This window comes from Galeopterus variegatus, unplaced genomic scaffold, assembly GCF_000696425.1.
Source record: "Galeopterus variegatus unplaced genomic scaffold, G_variegatus-3.0.2 Scaffold89, whole genome shotgun sequence".
NCBI lineage: Eukaryota > Metazoa > Chordata > Mammalia > Dermoptera > Cynocephalidae > Galeopterus > Galeopterus variegatus.
In genome coordinates this window covers 638694-659006 of record NW_007726200.1, presented here as the reverse complement: position 1 = coordinate 659006, position 20313 = coordinate 638694, and the positions used below count along the sequence as shown (strand labels likewise).

General features: G+C 38.4%; 1 protein-coding gene across 2 annotated transcripts in view; it reads right to left on the bottom strand.

Annotated features, from left to right (window-relative positions):
- Positions 1-20313, bottom strand: part of ST7 (suppression of tumorigenicity 7) — a 204862-nt gene that overhangs the window by 109673 nt on the left and 74876 nt on the right. For both annotated transcript variants that reach the window (XM_008581019.1, XM_008581028.1), the window contains exons 2-3: positions 14106-14188; positions 1937-2096 (exon numbers count right to left, since the gene is read on the bottom strand). In XM_008581019.1, the coding sequence (XP_008579241.1) occupies positions 1937-2096; positions 14106-14188 (243 nt within the window). The remainder of the gene's footprint in view (positions 1-1936; positions 2097-14105; positions 14189-20313) is intronic.

Below are 20313 nucleotides of genomic sequence, written 5' to 3'. Positions count from 1 at the left end.
TAACCCACATTTATTAGAGTAGCTGATTAAAGTTATATTTTGCTTTGCTCAGGTCTCTTTCTCTTTCTTTCACAAAGTGGATGAGTTTACAAGGTCTCAGACAATTTTGTTACCCGGGTGGTGTCATCTCTCATGACTGTACCCTTTAGTATAAACTAAATGTATACCAAGAGCTATCCAGTATCACTCATGGCTGGCTGGCAAAGGCCCTATTAAAAGAACATTAAATCAACATCAGAAACAAAATACAAGTATATCTACAGTGCTCCTTGATGCTTATAACATGGCTAGACAGTTATGAAATGTGGTCTAGAGAGGAAGAAGAAAAGATCTAACCTAGCTCTTTTAATTTTTTCCTTTTCATCCTTCCAGTCTCAGAATTGATCCCCTCTCTTTCAAGAAGTAAACCCCTTCTCCAAGTTTGTTTTCCATAGCATTGTATGTTTCCCTCATACAATCAGAGTATGTATCACTTTGTCTCCTTCAGTAGATGCAGAGTTCCATGGGGACAAGGACTTTGACTGTTTTTTTAAATCATAATATCCATAAGAACCTATACAAGGCTAGGTTCATAATAGGTACTTAAGAAATGTTTTACTGAGTTTACAAAGAGTAGATGCAGAGTTCCATGGGGACAAGGACTTTGACTGTTTTTTAAATCATAATATCCATAAGAACCTATACAAGGCTAGGTTCATAATAGGTACTTAAGAAATGTTTTACTGAGTTTACAAAGAGTAGATGCAGAGTTCCATGGGGACAAGGACTTTGACTGTTTTTTAAATCATAATATCCATAAGAACCTATACAAGGCTAGGTTCATAATAGGTACTTAAGAAATGTTTTACTGAGTTTACAAAGACATTGAACTAGGAATTTATATTCTTTTTTTTTTTTTTTTTGTGACCGGTAAGGGGATTGCAACCCTTGGCTTGGTGTCGCCCGCAACGCGCTTAGCCAGTGAGCGCACCTGCCATCCCTATATAGGATCCGAACCCGCGGCCTTGGCACTCCCAGCGCTGCACTCTCCCGAGTGAGCCACGGGATCGGCCCGGAAATTATATTCTTCCCTCGTTTTATAAGGGGAGAAAGTACAGGCCTTGCATGCACTCACACATTCACTGAGTTTCAAAGATACACTAGACACTGTGCAAGATACTAGAGATCCTACGATAAGGCAGTACCTTAAAAATTACAATGCAATTTGATAAATGTTGCTAAAGGTAAAAATATTAAAAATCAGTAAAAGTGGAGAGAGAGTGTACAACCTATCAGAAAGGACTTCCCAGGATGTTTCATTTGATTTGGGCAGTAATGGATGAACAAACACATGAAAAAGGGAAACAGACTTGTAAGTAGATGGTCATGAGAAAAATGGCATGTTCAAGAAATGAAAATTGGCTTCATGTGGCGAGAAAACTGAATGGGACTGGATTGTGACAGAAGCCAAAGTTGGCAAGATAGGTTGGAAGTGGCTTATGCTGTGCTATAGAATCTGGAATCTAGGCCTTTTCTTCAGTAGAATGGGAACAAATGAAACCTTTTAAGCAGAGGAAGGAGTGATATGATCAGCTCTAGATGGCAATAAATCTGCAATTATCAGGGAAGAAAATGTAACACTCACTGAGGTTTGAGAAACTACAGAAAAGGAGGTTGAAGCCTCAGGTTGGGAACACTGACCTGACCATTAGTTAAATCAAATGGGAGAAAAAGTAAAATTAACAAGATAAACATTTCCTCTCCCTTGGATGCTTATACCTTACTTCTCTGATACAGGTTGTCAACTCTCTGGGAAAATGAACTGTATTTTTCTCTGAAGCCTAATCTTTAAATAGTAACATTATCACTGTCTTATATTAATAATAATTTAGTAAGAGCACAATAACAATTTAGTAAAAATAAGCAAATAATGTTGCAAAATGAAGGATTTCCATACCTGAGACACTTTGTCTGTTGGAATCAGAGTCCCCATTACTGGAGTTAGAATTGTTGGAGGAGTTGTTGTCAACCCCTCCCAGAAGGGGGCGCAAGTGGCTTACTGAGACTTGTTCAATGAATGATGTTCCATACTTGCGAAAATACCACCATTCAAATATCTAGAACAGAAAAATTATAAACGTGTTTATAGTTCTTGTTATTGTTTATGATTTCTTCATACATGAACATAAAATGTTACATTTAATAATTCTATCCACTTTAAATACTTAACTAAACAATTTTATTATAAAAAATTTATTTTAAAAATTAAATATTTTAATAAAATTAAAATGCCAATAATAATTAAAATTCTCAACATGGTTTTCTCTGCTTAATTTTTTTTCAAAAAAAACCTAGAACTATAATCATGGATAAAAGAACACTGTTAAGATCTGTTCAATATTATTTTCCTCCAAATTTATATAATATTCATATAACAAAATCACCATAGCTGAAAGACAACTCCAGAAATGGATATAAATAAGCCAGTTTTTGAAGTATTGCTTATAAAATATTCTGACTCTTGCCACTTTATATTCTGATAAAACTATACCTGCATAAAATTTTTAAGAGCAAAATTCCCTTTTTCTTTTTTAGTAAGACCTTTTTAGAGAAACGCTGGTTTACAGAGTGAAAGAATGAAACGAATCCTGTTTCATATATGGATGGCACTCAACTGCTAAGACTCAGCAATGTCCCACTTGCTAAGAAGTGCTTTATAAACACAAGCATCTGATGAACACCATAAGTGTTCCTAGTTCACAAGTTTACCAATTGTTATATACTGTGGATTCCAAAAGAGAAAAGGAATAACTTTCATTAATAAAAAGAAAGAACAATGATGCTTACATGACTAGACTGAAGTCAGGCCTTCCAGAAAAGCAAGCGATCTGTCCCCGGCCCTCTTTATCTGGACCCCTCTGCCTCTCTCTATAAGTGAACACTTTCCCACTACTGTTCAAAGCTGCTCTCTCCCACATCCTTTCATCTTCACCCTTAACTGGTTTGGGATTTGTTCCTTACACTGTCACAAATCATTCCACAGAAGAAATTTAAGAATCAACTATATCCCAAATCTCATAGGATAGCTGCACTATATTTTTATAATATAATATGGAATGTGCAATTAATATGGAACTATTAGAGTAGCTGATTAAAGTTATATTTTGCTTTGCAAAATAGGATAATTTAAGGATAATTACCTTTATCCTTACTTATTTAATAAAAACCAGATTTTGTTATCTACTCTGGAATGAAATTTGGGTATTATTTAAAAGCTGATGTTTTCTCTTTTAAGATAGAAATAATATCTATGAGTGACCAGAAGGAAGTATCCATCAAACCAAATGTTCCCAATCCTATAATAAGACACCTTGATTTAATTCCAGGGAGTTACTCCTGCTGACTATATGAATTTCCACATGTTAAAACATTCAAGTAATTACTCTGGGAAGAGTGGGGAGAATATAGCATAGAAGTTAAGAAGGACTAGTCTGTAACATTTGGAGTACTAGGAATAAGAGATTTTGCTTGAAGAAGGAAGAAAGTTCTAGAATGGTAAGCTTATAGACTATAAATTCAGAAGGGAGTCTGTAACCACAGTTGAGTTATTTGATCTGTTTGAACATCAGCTTCACATTTATTACTTACCCTCAATTGTCCTCAATTTTCACACCAACCCCATATAAAACATGTAGTTCAGTGCCTGCTGCACAATTATTTCCCAAAAGTAATAGCAAAGCTACCACTTATTATGTTAATGATGTACATACCTCCCCAAGGACAGCACACCTCACTTACTGCTATGAGGTAAGCCTCTTTTGCCCAGTCAACAATTCAGGTTAGTACAGCATCTTCTCTCTTACTAGGTGTTGGTAGAAAGTCCTGGAAATCACTGTGACAGACGGTACTTATCGTTCACCACACAGTCCTTACCACTCATCAAAGCCCTCAAGAGATTCTTGGCTTTGTCTTTATTAGAAGAGAATGAAGACTCCACAGGACCCAGAACATTAGTCACAGAACTAGCAATGGCTCTCAGTCACTAGTAGGGGAGAGCATTCTTTGCCCCAAGTCTTTGCTCTGCTTTCTATATTGTACTGCCAGGGCACCTACCGGGCTAATTAGTTCATTCATTTCATCACACAGCACTAAGTGTCCCATACAAGTCATGAGCTGTGCTCCAGGGTTACAATGATTTGGCCTCTGCCACTACAAGTCTATGCCACAGATCCACAGTGTCTCCTCCCAGGTCACTCCCAGCATTCCTGTACCCATCGTACACAAAAAGATCTTAGGATGCTTCAGATTTCTCAGTTCCTCCAGCAGAACCATAGAATGTCAGCACTAAAAGGGACCTTAAAGGACTATGTAACAGAGTCCATTTACAGATAAGAAATGAGGACTACCCATCAAGGTGCAGTCTGACTACCCATCAAAGTTGCATAGCTAATTAAAGTGTCGCTCAGCCTGAAGCCCCAGCACTTTGCCACTAATCTTACCAGGATCCCACAACAAGACCTCTTTTTCTAACTGCCTTGCTTCTTGTAAACAAAACCAGACAGATATAGCCTATCATTTCCCTTTTCAAATCTTCACTTTCAAGTGCCCTCCAACAATGTCTCTCTGTGCTTTCTTAGCTATAAAAACCAATCCAGAAGTAGTCTATCAAATGGGACCAGATAATTCACCCTAAGGTGTAAATGACTCATATTAACTGGATATTTGAATTATGATAGGAGACTGGATATTTGAATTATGATAGGAGACAGACCTTCTACCCAGTATTTCTAATGCAAAAATAGTAGACCTCAGTAAAGACTGGGCTATTCATGGAGCTATTCGGGAAGACAGAGGGGTGGGGAAGGGGGTTTTCAGGCCTGTCATATCAGAACAGAAATACAGACCCTGCTGTGTACAGGGGACACAAGTGTAAAGAAGGACTCCTGTTCTTCCAATGAACAATGAGGAAAGGAAGAAGGGAGGTCTTGAAGACTTCTGAAACTTCAAACCACATCTTCTAATTTTGGGTCTTAGCATAACAATCTTCCTCTTATCCTGAAATATGTGAGGCTTTGAGGCGAGTACTTCACAGTATTTAAAGAGCTTCCCAGATTCAAATGATAGTGTTATTTAATGTGCACATATTTGATGTCACTTTGAATTCTTTTTCCTGCTGCATACCTACAATGCAAACAACAAAGCTCTCATAAACAAATTTAGATTTTAAAAGTAGTTCTTGGACATGCTAGCAGCTTAGTTGGCCCACCACAGTGGAGCAAAAGTTTTAAATCTGATAGATAACAAAAAATATATAAATTTACGCATTTCATAGTCTTAAAAACTTAACCTCTCTAGTGCTTTTTTCCTACTCATGCTCTACACTAATAATTATACAGTTCGAGTCAGATAAAAACTAAAAAGCATCAACTGGGTTTGGCATTTAGGAAGTCAATAATGACCCTACCATCTAGTTTAAAGGCAACCACCCTTTAAACTAGATAGCCAGATTGTGTGACCCTGGTTGGTTCTCTTGATTTTCTGGGGCTCAGTTTTCTAATGTGTAATATAAGCATTTAGTTAAGCACTTATACGTACTAAGCACTCATGCTTATTACTAAGCACTCACAGTAAACACTCAGTTAATGTTGATGGAAGTATGGAGGGAAAGAGGGAGAAAGGAAGGGAGAAAGGAAGGGACGAAGGGAGAGAAGGATTGAAGGATGGATAGATGATCAGAAGACTGGATGGATGGATAGATGGATAGAAGATTGAGTGAATAGATAAGAGCTAGTCAGGTTGATGTAAAAGAATATAGTCTAAATAAACAGTAGGATCAAAGAAAAGTTTTGTGTTGACTTTGTTATGAAAAGTGACTCACACAGATTTGTGGAAGGGGAAAAGAATCCAGTGCAAAGAGGGAAACTGAAGGTGGAAGAGTACAAATGACCAAGAAGCATGACACCAAGAGTACAGGAAGCACATCTATCCTATTTTGAAAAGGTAATCTACCATTTCTTGTTCTGAGAGACAAGAAAGAGAAGGATAAATGAATAGAGGGAGATGTTTTATTTTGGAAAATAGGACGTGATATAAGCTGTTTCACAGGTAAGAAGGCAACAAAGAGATAAAAACCGGGTAACCTTGATCTCAGTGGAGGTGCAGGTAAGTTTAATCTTCTGGAAATAATGGAGGTGGGGTGGAATTGACAATGTGAGGGTTGAGGAAGTGGTTTTCACCTATACCTTGCAGGGCGGAAAGGCCATAAGCTATATTCAGTGCAAAGGTCATATTTAAAACAAAGATGCATTAAGCAAGGACCCAGTAACCAATGCTCAGTGACCTCCTCCATTACTATTTGACAGATGCAGAGAGGATGACCAAAGAGCAGTGGGACTGGGAGCTGAGACCCAGGCTTGCAGCTAGCCTAAACTGCAGATTTGTCTTGTCTTTATCCACAGGAAGGGAACAAAATCTGGCAAAGGAACAATAAACAAGGCTCTTCCAGCCATCTTGCAGACCTAAAAGTTGAATCTTTCCTGAAGATGTCTAGATTCTTCTGATCCAATTATGCCTCCTCTACTTTTGAATTGCATGTTCTCTATATAAAACCTTCTGTTCATGAGTCAGGGACTTCCCTATACCCTATATTGCATTAAAAAATGTTACAGATTCCCATATAGTAGAACCTTGGTAAATTCCACACCAATTCCATTAAACGCAGGGTAAATATAAAGATGTCAAACCCTGAAATTGACTAGGTGCTTCTTAAGAATTAAAGTTGATGATGAAATCACAGGAAGATAGATATAGTGATGGTAGTGACTGAAGAGGGAATATGAAACTTTCTGGCAGTCTACTCCCACATGGAAAGACTGACAAATTGACACCTACTTTAAGTATTCAAAATTTACCTGGTGGTAAACAGTTTTTCTGGAAAAGGAGATCATCTGGGCATAAATGAGATAAACCAAAGTAGTGGGCATGCATTACAGTAATATCTGCAACCTTTTCAGTTTCCTTTTTGAATTCTCCAATATATCCTTTTCTCTGTACTACCGATTGACCACTTCAAAGTCTCTCTCAATTCCTCATTACAGACAAAGTTTTTTAAAATTTAAATTCTTGGCTTCTATACGTTTTGTTTAGGAATACTGAATAGCTATTGAATAGGTCTTGTCCTTCTGCTTCCTACAGCTCAGCTAATCCCTTGTCAGCTATCTGTTCCCCTCATCAGTTGGGGGGCGCTATGTGAAGAACTGACATTCATGCCCTTCTGCTCCCCTTCCTGGCCACCTATTGCCAAGCCTTTAAGAGAAAAGACAGGGAGGTGAAGTTAGATTTTACTGTTAAAATCTAAAGTGGAAAAACAGAGAGGTGACCTTCACAGTCAACAGCCAATGTTCTATCACCACCTCAGTGTCTATGTTCAAAGGATGAGATTTTCCATTGTAGCATTAATTACTATGGCCTGGAGGGGAGGATCACTCTCCTGGGGTGAAGTCATGGAGACCACTGAGAATCAGGAGAAACCAGTTTGTGTCATTTGTCCCAAATCCTGCTAGCTCTTACTGTGATGGCAGCTGTCCTCCAGGTCCCTCCTCTAGAGGTTCTGATTCAGTTGGTCTGGGCTGGTGCTCAGACTCCATCATTTTTTTTTGACCAGTAAGGGGATCGCAACCCTTGGCACGGTGTTATCTGCACCACTCTCAGCCAGTGAGTGCACCAGCCATCCCTGTATAGGATCCGAACCTACAGCCTCAGCGCTACCAGTGCCGCACTCTCCCAAGTGAGCCACGGGACCGGCCCGTCAGACACCATCATTTTAAATTAGCTCCCCAGATAATACCAGTGCACTTGGTTAATTCAGTCAGTCAACTGGATCTTCTGTGCATTCAAAAAATATTTTTAAGTATTTACCACGGCATTATAGGTGCAGGCTATACACAATAGTAAATAGGAACACAGATATGATCCCCAACTTTATGATGCTTCTATTCAAGAAAGGAAGAAAATAATATATGACCACAAAAATAAAATATAATTCTAAATTGTGGTAAGTGCTGGTCCATGTTCTAGACTGGCCAAATCTGACCTAATCCATGGCCACTGGAAAAAGAAAAAATGTCTCCTCCAAGGAAGGTTGCATACACTTTCTCTCCCTCTTTCTCTTCTCTTTAAAAAATTTTTCTTCTCTCTTTCCATCTCCCCCTTTCTCTTTCTTCCTGGCCCATTTCTATGGATCTATTAAAATGAAAATATCAAATGCTATATACCCTGATGGTATCCACCTTTCCAGGCAACACCTTTATATAGCAAAACACTGCAAATTTAAATTCTAGTCTTCACTCCATCCATACCTAGCAAGGTGACCTGGGTAAATAATACATTTTCTGGATGCCTAGTCCTTAGGTCTTTATTGGTTTAAATTGATGGCTTCTGAGTGTTCCTGCCCCAGCCCTGCAATTATATGACTTTCAAGCCTCTCAATTTGTGCTCAAATGTAAACTGAAAAAGCCCAAAAGGCAGTTTTATCTCTTTATCTACCAGTAGCTTATTTACTTTCTTCACTTGTGCCATGTCTAATTGTTAATCTGATCCATTCAAATGTTCATGTTCACAATCATACCCTGACAGGCATCTATCTACTCTCTATGCCTAGTTCTTATTCTCCTGCAAAGATCATTAATTTTCATGGTGAACCCAAGAAGCTGTAATCTGATAAGGCTAAATGAGTCTGTTTCTTCACACTGTCTGCAGGATCCCCTGCCATCTGGCCCCCACAGCATCTCTCGCACGCTTTATACTAGAGCCAAGAGAGCATTGCTTCATAATTGATGCAGACTGACATTTATGTGCTGCTTCCCACACCCCAACAGACCTTCTAGTCAAGTTTCCCTGAGCCTTTTTTCACTCTCAGCTCCAGAATCAGCATCATTTAGGTGATCCATATACCTATCAATTGAAATGCTAACTGAAATGCAGGTCAAGATCTTCAGATGGATGAAAAAGAGTTGAAAGGAGACATAATAATCTTCCAGATCCACTCCCTTACTTTTAAACAGGAGGGGATGGAGGGCATGGCCAGATAAAGCCAGATTCAAATCTACCATTTATCTGCTATATAACCTTGGTCAAATATTTAACCTTTGTGTCTGTTTATACTCAGCCAAATAATGGCACTGGTTATGTCTACCACTTAGAATTCCAGTGAGAATCAAATGAAATAATATATGAAAAATGTTTAATATAGTACCCAGCATAGAGTGGGAACTCAATAAATGGACCTTTTGTTACAACTGATTCTGTCTAGTCACAAGCTCTTCTACCACTTTACCAAAAACATACTTCTTTTTCATCCAATCCATGAACTAATTCTTTTATTTACTATTCTCTTGTTTGTTCTTAATACTAACTTTTAAAAATTATGCTCTGGATGTCTTTTTCATATCTCTCTAATATATATGTATAAAATGTAGATGTAGGGTCATGTCTATATACATGTTAATAGGGATACAGGAATCTATGTATAAAATGTCAGTATAACATACAACAATTTTCTCAAAATGTTTGTAGAATGGAAAAGATAAGGGGAGTCTTTTCTCCACATAACCACCTTGCCACTATCAAAAACAAAAACAAAACCCAGAAATGTTCTCTATTGAAATAAACACTGCCTGCAGAGGCTACTTCAAACAGACCGGGCATGTCCTTGCTAGGTTTGGGCTGTAACAACAGGTGCAGTTCCTGTGGCTCAAACTGGACAGGGACAGTAAGGTTTGTGCCAAGCAGGCGGAGGGGCAGCTTGAAGTTCAGCAAGGGAGAGAGCCACCTGGATGTGTATGGGCACAGGAACCAAAAGGGAAGAGTAAGATAGGAAGTATAACAAACTCATTGCTAGCTTATATTTCATAATAAAATATACACCTATTTATTTTTAAACACATTAGTGCAAAAGACAGCAGCGTTTGCCAAACAAATTTTATTTCTATGTGTAATTGTTCAGTTAACTGACTTTTTCTTCACAGAGGAAATACCAGGTTGTTTGTTTTTAACTCTTTTTTCCTAAGACATCAAATTGCATGATAATTTCAGTCTCCAGCAAAGGATTCCTGAGGTCCCCAAACAACCAATATTCCCAGGAGCAGCCCTCTACTTTGAATGTCCATGGCAGGCCCTCAGAACACTGCTCAGGGGAGAGCAGTTAGTTGTCTCTCCAGGGCCTGGAAACAAAACGCTAAGCACTCTACGCACACAGCACACAGCTAGTTTGCAAAGCACCTTATCCTTTAACTCAATGCTGTCTCTCCCTCATATGCATTTGGCAGAAAAGAATAGTGGCTGAATATCTCTGGGTTCATTTCAAGGCCTAGCAAAGCTTAGTCCCCAAAGGCAACTGGTGTCAACAATTTCTAAATATATCAATGTCAACAATCTCTAAAGCAGGAGCCTAAAGCTATCAAGAGTGATTCCCACATTGTAGTTACTCTGCCCTCAGTATAGACCAGCATTTTTGAGAAAGGCCTTTCAAAATCTTCCTACATGAGAGGTTTTCCTTTGCTTTAAGTTTCCTATCAGTTGGGAGTATCCTCTGCTTCCTGAGAATACTGCAAGACAAATGTAGTGATCATCCATTTTCAGCAGCTACACTCCACAAGTGGGAGAAAGCCTTGCCAGCCCAGATCTGCATAGGCGGAAAATCTCATTTGGGAAATCTCTATTGCTGATGGGACTTTGCCATCCCTGAGTTAGAAGGGAAAACAACCATTGGGCCTAGCTTACCAGAGTGAAAGGAAATAACCCACACTGTGGTAATTATAGCCTGTGAACCCACACCAAGACACTGCTAGAATAAAATCCAGACTTGCCACTTGTTCAGCAGGCCAGAAAAATAGTCGAGAACTTCGGAGGCTATAAGTGAAATAAGTGATAAAAGCATGGGCTGCCTGTGCAAGAGGGCTGCCTGTGGGTTCCCATCCTGCTCCACCATTTGCTAGCTGTGCAACCTCAGGCAGGCTACTAACTTATCTATTCTATCTGTTTGGCTTATGTATAAGAAAAACAGAAACAACACTAGCCATTACCTCATTTTATTGCTGTGAAGAGTAAATGAGTTAGCATGGAAAGTGCTTTAGACCAGTGCCTGGCACATAGTAAGCATCAGCTAGAAGGTAATGTTCTTAAGTGAACATCCCCTGAGAGGAGGAACATGCAAACAAAAACCTACCTTTCAGCATCACTGTCAATTACTGGTTTCAGTATAAAATGTATCCAAAAAAGTTCACTTTTTCCTTATTTGTTTAATCAAAAAATACTTCAAACATATTTTAGGAAAAAAATATTAAATTATTTAAAATGTAAATGATTATTATTAGATGGAGATTTATAATACCTCTCTCCTCTTCTCAAGAAATATGTATACTGTATATGCTAAAAGATTGCCATGTTTTCAGCAAATACTTAAGAACTTATCAAGCATGTGAAAGCATTTTCCAAGTTTGAAGTTTCTTCAGGCCATATAAGAATATTAAGGTAGGAACCTGAAGACATAGGTTCTTAGGCCTGAATTGCCACAAACTAACCACATGAGCTTAGACAAAAAACTTCCTTTTCTTTCCTTTGGAAGTCTCAAATTTTCTTCTGGAAGGCTTGAGCTGAATGACTGTAAAGGCCTAGAACATCAACAATCCCTGATTATTCCCTGGTTTCCTCCTCTTTCATCTGTCTCACCAAAACTGATCTGCCTTCTTCATTACTTTCTCTTGTCATCTTCTACCTCCTCCTTGTCCTCTTCTGGACATTGTGGAATTCTCAATATTTTAATACTGTTTCTTACTTAACTCTAAATAATAAGCATATTGCTTTCTAATTTAAATCTTCTGTTTAGCCAGTAAAGTTAGAAACCTTTGGAGTGAGAGACTCATCCCCAAACCTTCAACATTTACACCTATTTTTTCTGTGGTTTTCTAGCAAAGCAGTCTCTGCTAGCTTCTTTCCACCAAATCCTCCCTCAGTTCATTTTTCTCTGCCCTGGATGCACTGGACTGGAGAGCTTTTCAGAGATTATCTAAAGCCTTTTTCTTCTCCATTCATTGCTCTAGGTCAGACTCAGATATTTTTGTTTACTTTTTCCCTTTTAGATAATTTATGTTGCCCCTCCACAGGTCAAATAGAAAATTCTTGAGGTTGTTGGTCTCTTAAGCCAGTGGTTCCCATACTCTCAGCTTTTACATTCTATTAAAAACTCTCCTGCCCTTTACCAAATTTGAAGTCCAATTTAGGGCTGCTAAAGTTTTCTTTGCCAAGTAATAATAGTAAAATAACAACACTATCCACTATCACCATCATTTCAGAAGGAAATTTTTTTTTTTTTTCCTTTTTTTGTCGTTTTTCGTGTCTGGCAACGGATCGCAACCCTCAGTGTCGCGCCCGTACCGGACCGGGACCGGCAACAGGATCGCAACCCTCGGTGTTGCGCCCGCATCTCGCTCAGCCAGTGAGCGGGAACCGGTCTGTATGTGGGATCCGAACCCTTGGCAGGAGCGCCGCTGCACTCCCAAGCGGCGCACTGTAGCAGTGCACCACTGGGCCGGCCATCAGAAGGAAATTTTAACATTAAAAAGTAGGAGGGATACAAGCTCAGAATAAAAATACAGTCCTTTAGTGAAACTTTACAGCTTTTAAACAACCCTCTACGGTGTCCTTATTTTTCTCTTGTCTATACAGAACAGGGAAGGCTTCAGAGAAACATACAGGTGGGGCAGACCAGTATTTAAGAGGTGACTTGGTACAAATGACCACATTTACCTTATTCCAACCCATTCTAAAGAAGAGCATTAATATGCTTCCCCTCACCTTGGGTCAGTCTTTGCAGCCAGCACTGGGCTTTCTATTTGGATTTCCACTTATAAAACCATTTTAGAGTGGCTCCTGCTGATATTCTTCACATTCCTGGCTCAATAACATCAACTTTAACATCTCATGCCTTGAGTTCAGCAGCACATGCTATACAGCTGAGCAAGATGAACCTGGATATGCTCTGATCACAAAAAGATGCTCCCCACACCACCACCATCCCTTTCACCTGTTTGTAGGTTTCTGCCCTGCATAAATTTATTCATTTATCCATTTTTTCTATGGCTCCTTACTAATAAGCTCAAGCTTCTGAAATCCTCCATTATTCTAGGCCCAAGTGGAGCTCTTTGCTCCACTTGTTTATGGCCTTCTCCCCTAAAACTTTTCTGTTTTTCTACTGATCTTCCATTTTTCTTAATATCAATTCTATAATACCATTCCTGTGCCTGTTTTTCTATCATAATCACAGGATTATGTGTACAGAAAAAAGGGGATTTCTAAAACCTCTTTTTCCCTAAAGGTGATTTAATTATATTAGAGTGGTCCCACTGAGTTTAGAAGGTCTCCATTTGAAGTTGCTAAAATGAACTACTTCAGGTGTTATAATTTAGCACAACTGCAACTATTACAGAGCATAAGGTAATAGAGCCATGCAGATGATAATCATATTGCTTTTTGTCTATTCAGGATTTTTTAAAGGAAGCAATAAAAAACTAAACCTAAATTTAAGAGAAAAGATGAAGGGAAAGAAAGTTTAGAATTGCCACATCCATATCAATATATTTTAAAAAACTGAGCTATATTCCTACTGATTGTAATTATGTCCAATAATCCATTTTGATGAAAATAATAAAAAGCATTTTTTAGTCCAGCTGAGTCACATTTATTTGTATCTTATACATTAGAATTTGACATAGAATTGTGTGTCCCCTTATTTTCCATCTTACTTACATATTTCCCCCTTCAACAAAAGTGATATATGAGAGTACTTCAAGAAGTTCATGGAAAAATAAAATTAAAAGATAATATGAATCTTTCCATGAGCTTTTTGTAGACTCTTCATATGACTGCTTAAAATTTTTTTTAAATATTTCAGAGATACGTAACTTGGACAGTGAAAGGCCTCTATAAGTCCTCCCACCCAACATATACAAGATATGCAAGATAATCACTATAAACTGCTGATGTATATTTTTCAGATTTTTTTTCTTGTACATATACTAACACACATATTAGTAATCAGAATGTTTTTAAATGAGGATTTCACCACTTACCAAAATAAGCCCTGATATTAATGAGGAAGTGCCTGTCAGGGCCACGTAGAACTTCGGTGTTAATGTGTTCAAAAACATGCTCACTGGAAAAAAAAAGGGGGGGGCAGGGGGAGAACAAGGAATGCATAAGTATGTCAGTAAAACCAACTCTTTCATTTTTTTTTCTGGTAAAATACCTTGTTTCTGATGATGAAAACTCTTAGAACCAGAGCAAAGTCCCATTAAAATGGTTTGCTAATTCATAGGCTCAGAATACTAGGTGTCAAGTTATATACCCTAAGAAAAAAAGCTACGTACAAGAAAAAAGAGGAGCTTTTTAGTTTCTACCTCCCAAAACTGTTATTGTGAATGGTTTTTGTGGATTCATAACCACTAAAGAGTATAATCACAGTGGTTACAAAACCGTCAGTCAATAAGAGAAGGTGCTCTTACACGTTTTGTGTGACCTGCATATCAGAGTCCTTGATGAACCACCAAGCATATTTCAGCCTTAGAACAAATGAAAAATAACGATATTAAAGTTATTAAATATTATAATACTATGGTTACCCCTAAGAAGGAAGGACAAAAGTTAATATGTATCAGAAAAAGTTTTTTCAACTTACTTAAAGGGTTGTTAGACTTCTCATCAAAATAATTGGATTCGTTGGGGAAAAAAAGATTAAAAATTACCCACTAAGTATTAATTTTCGTTGTCTGGCACCTTCCTGACCAATTCCCACCACTCTGTTCATATCAACTATATAGTTAATCTGGTTGCTCATTAATTAAGGTTCACTTACATATTTTACAAATATCTTTTAAGTCATTGTCATTTATATCTAGATACTACACAAAACTGATGATTACCAAAACAACAACAGACTTGGGCTTTTTGCAAGGATATTCATGTTTCTTCACTGAATTTGTTTGTGGAAAGGAATCACATCCAGTCTGGTTTTAAAATGAGGCCTTTAGAAGCAGGACAGAGGCTTTGGCATCTGTCCTGAGCTCAGCCCTGAAAGGAAAGTAATATCACTGAAATGAATGGAGATCCCATGTTCACTCATTCAACAAAATTTCTCTCTGTTTATGAATGAGACCATGGACAAAGAATGAAAGAATGAATCCGACCCAGTTCCCACCCTCTAGAAGTCCACAGTGCAGTTGGGAAACACACAAGTGAACAAGCAATTACTGCAAAGTTTGATAAGTACATAGACAGGTCCTGTGCATAGGATGTTATGAAAACACATAAAAGGGATGCACCCCAGGCTGGGGGCAGGGGTTAGGGAAAATGACCAGGAGAAGGGGCTACCTAAACTGAGTCCCGAAGAATAAGCTGGAGTTAACCTGACCAAAAGGGCAGGAGGAGGGATGGGAGGGCAACTGGAGCAGAGGAAGGGATCTACTTCAAGGTGCTGAGGAGAGAACATGGCCTTTCCTAGCAGATGCAAGGGTTAAGGGAAGGAGCTTGAGCAACAGCCCCTTCACAAAGACTCGGATGAGGAATAGTGCAGATTCTACTCTTCCTTGCTACCTAAGCATCCTCTCAATAAGCCCTCCTCCCCCCATACCCACTTTTAAATGAATTAGTTTGACTTGTGGTCTGTCATTTGCAATCACAAGAGTCTGGACTAACAATGTACTCAGTCAATATTCACAACTTGAACAAAGTGGACTCTTCAAAGGAGGAAGAAGAAGATACAGAAGTAGTGATCAGCCTAGGGCTACAAAGCAAGAGGAAAAAGGTACAGTTGAATTGAGAAGGCTTTCCTTGGCCATTAAAAAAACCAAAAACATAGTGTTTTGTCATTTCCCATGCAACAGTCAGTTAATAAAAGGAAGTAGGTTTTTAAAAAGGGGGGGGAAAAATCAAACAAACCAAAAAAACAAAACAAAACCTAGAGCTCATAACTGCCAGTCAGATAAAGTGCCTAAAATTCTCAAAATTTCCCTTTCCCCAGTATGAATAACCCCACATTCCCCATTATTTTAAAAAAAGCCACCAAAACAGAATATTTCTTTGCTGTTCTGTAACTATGAACATTCATATCTGTACCATATATTTTTCAGTAGGTTTCTGGAAACAAACTGAGCACAGAATTCAAAGAAATCATTTTCTAAAAGAAAGAGGAAGAGGAAAAGATATGCCTGAATTGGAAGTGTTTTAGCAGCCCTGCTGTTAACTCTCCAGTAAAAAAAAAAGCATAAAGTCATATGGAAAGGAAAGATTTTCTACTGAAAATCACTGATCCACTGGAGGCAAAAGACTCAAGAATTAATTGATAAGTAAAAAAAAAAAATATATGAGTTCTTTAAAGAGATAAGAATGAATATCCTACTCATTTGTTTTTATTTAAGATTATATTGCAAGAGTAATTATTAATACTTAAAATTTACTTCTCTGTTACACCCATTTATAGAAATCTGGCCAGAGTTGAGAGAAATAATGGTGGGCATTAAAAGAAATAGACCCACAAATAGAGAATGAGAGCAGTAGAAATAGACACATCTACAGAATGGGAGGTGCTCATTTATTAACCTATTAATCTTATATTCTTATTGGATATTCTGACTAAAAACATAAAGACATGGCATTTGGCAATTTTGGACATAAATACCAACACTTAATACTTGCCATTTCAATCTATTTATTTATGTATTTAAAGTTTATAGCAAAGTACTTCCACATTTTAGAGGATTCAATTCTCACTTCAACTGTATGAGGTCAATATTAACACTCTTCATCTCATTTTGCAACTGCAGGCTGGGCAAAGACCTGAATGCGAGTAAGCCTGCCCCCAAGCTCATGCTCATGGCATCACAGGATACAAATGTGGACATTACTGAAAAGCATTAAGCAACAACAGAACAAAAGGAAAATAGTAGCCTTTCATAGAAAAGGAGAGGAAGCTCTAAATAAATGACACTGTAACATGAAGTTTTTAATACTGTATTTTTACCTCCAATTTTTAAAGATAAGTCCACCATGATCTTGTTACCTCTGTAAAGCACTGGGGTGGAAAGGCAGACAGCCACCTTGAAAAGGGGGAGAATCTAATCCAAGATTCCTCCAGCAAATTAGGAAGGCTGGAAACTGCAGGCTACACTGTTCTAAATCCAAGGAATAGCTTACCACTGGGGTCACTAGAAGTTATTTTTAAAACATATGAGGGGGGCCGGCCCAGTGGCGCACTGCTACAGTGCGCTGCTTGGGAGCGCGGCAGCGCTCCCGCCGAGGGTTCGGATCCCACATACAGACTGGCCGCTCACTGGCTGAGCGAGGTGCAGGTGCAACACCAAGGGTTGCGATCCCGTTGCCGGTCCCGGTCCGGTACGGGCGCGACACTGAGGGTTGCGATCCGTTGCCAGTCATGAAAAAAGACAAAAAAAAGGAAAAAAAACAAAAAAACAAAAAAACATATGAGGGCCTCATAAAGCACCTAAAAGTTGGAACAGAAAACTGTGGGATATGTGCACTGAGACATAAAATGGATATTCCTGAAATCTACAGACATATCAGTGTTACTTCCACACCTTCTGGGACTAGGCAATACAAATTCAAAAAATGAATAGGTAAAGACTAATCTATCTTTATGAAGAATAAACTCATAAAACTTCACTAATACCCTATTTCAATCCAAAAAGAAACACTGATAAATCAGAGGGCTTATCACATGACCCAGCTCAAAGAATATTGATTGCATCAGTTATTCAAGGACAGCATCATGTAGAATTCTGAAGATAGTGAACTTTAACTTAGCAAGTCCTCTCATTTAATTAATGAGTAAATATGAAGGAATTAAGCATGGCACTGAGGAGAAATTAGGTAAGAGGAGTGGGTACATGGATTGAAAATTAAATTACCCCTATGGACCATAGAAGAGAGTAGGTAATAAGATAATACAACAGGTTCAACTGTGGGAAATGAAGAATCACTCCAGTGTGCAGGGAATTAGAATATTCACTCTGGAATCATGAGGAATGGTGCTATGAGGCTATGTCTGTGAGGAGCCAGCCACATTTCTGAACCTCGTGACAGTAAAAGCCCTCCCCTATATTCTTCAACGTATGAGCGACCCTCAAATTACACTTCTGGAAAATGCCTCTGTAAGGCAGAGGAGGCACATAACCTTGTGAATTGTCTCCTTAGATATGAGTATATTCTACCTTGCACAAAAAAGTCTTCAAAGGAAGAGGTTAAGGCAGTATCAATGCCCTGGAGGTATTGACTCAATAGAACTAAATAAGCAGCATGATGAAATCTACAACATCCAAAAACCTTGGGTCTGCTTTGTCCTATGCTTTTAATGCCTTACTAAAATATAACATGTAAAATGAAAAAAATAAAAGTTATAAAATAACAATCAGCAATCTTGAAAGGGTTAGGAAAAACATCCCTGGAAGGAATGGTTAAAGAAACCAAGTTTATTTAGGATGGAAAAAAAAAAAATGAAAGATTTTATGAAAAAGCATTATTCCTAGGAAAGAGACCACTGTTAGGAGACTTGGTCTCTAATCAGGAGATCAACTGTGGTGTGGTGGCCTTGTGAGAGTTCCACACACTCACAGAGCTTTGGCTTCCTACCTGTCACCCAGAGCTGCTCTGAGGCTAAGATGAGATGTGCATTCTCTCGTAACTTTAGTCTGTACTCACTGAGTGCCTACCCTAAGCCATACGCTGGGGACACTGCAACCAACAGAGTACTGCCCCTGTACAAGGGGCTCACAATCCAGCGGGTGAGAGAGGCAAGTAAACAGATAAGTGCATAGGAAAGGACACATGAGGAAGTTATGAGGGACAGGGTAGCGAAAGGACCAGAAGATCAAGAAAAATTTCTGCCAAGAAAAAAACATCTCATTTGAGACTTGTAGGATACATAGGAAGCTATCAGGTAAAGTTACCTGTGGCTGCAGGGATGAGGGGACAGGGAGAGGTAGAGCTGTAGAGCATTTCATGTCGAGTACTGCAGCCCAGGAGCCTGAGGGCACATGCCCACGGAAGTAAAGGGCAGGGCAGTGCATGTGTGACAGAGTTATATGTGTATGTTAAGGCACTGGTGGGGAATTACTATTGATATGTGAAATTACTACCTAAAGTGCCTAGTATACATGGAATATTAATTGACTAGTACTGAATAGCTATTCTCAGTTTCCAATGATATGAAACAAATTAGCATGGGTCCAAATTACATTTCTAAAAATTAGGACAGCTGTTTGGAGGACTTTTCTCTAATGAGTTCGTGCAATGGACAAATGTGCAGTGCAGCCTAACAAAAAAGATACTAACAGAATAGGGAACTCTGTTTTACTTACTTTCTTGGTATATAAAGATGGGTAAAAATCTTTATAAAAGATAGTGTAAATTTGAGGCTGTTTCACTGTCTATAAAATAAGAATAATAATACATATTTTGCATGGTTGTCATGAGGACTAAATGTGATAGTGCAGATAAAGTGACTAACGTGGCAGACCTCATCAAAATGTATTATGATTGTTGTTTATGTTTATATTATTCTTCCTTTTGTTACTTTGCATCTTATATTACCATAATTGTAGGAAGCAGAGAAGACTGAGCTGAATGTGTAAATAATAACAATAGTAGTAGCTGTCATATGAGCATTTACTGAGCATCTTCTATTTGTCAAGCACTGTACTACAGACAATAGCCCAAGAAGTAAATCACCTGCCATTGTGATGTGTCCTTATGCTAAACTGGATGGGCTACAAAATAAATGAAGAGTCAGTTAACAGAAGGGTCCTTTTATCTGGATTCTAGTTGCTTGAGGTTGTCCTAAATATGAATTTGAAGGCAGCCATTTTAGGAAGCAAAGAAATGCTTGGGTCCCTGAAGTCTACCATGTGATCCTAAATTTCTGATCACTGTTCCTTACTAGATACTGTGGAAACAATCAATTCAGCCACAGGAATCACCTGTGGAATCACCTGCAGTCCTGTTCTTTAGTTTTCTTCAAGTCCCACTGTGGCTTAGGACATAAACCGTATTAAAACCTAAACCATAACCCAAGCTTGCTGGCTTACAAATGTTTTAATTGTAAGGGATGAATATTCAAGGCCCACAATATCTTCCAGGTCCCAAGACCGGGACATCAGGGTAGACTAACAAATTGTCCACTTTGTGCAAAGCAACATTTCTGATTTAGTAACAGAAAATACACATAGAGTATACTGTCTATAGAAAGCACATTAAGGCACATGTTAGTCT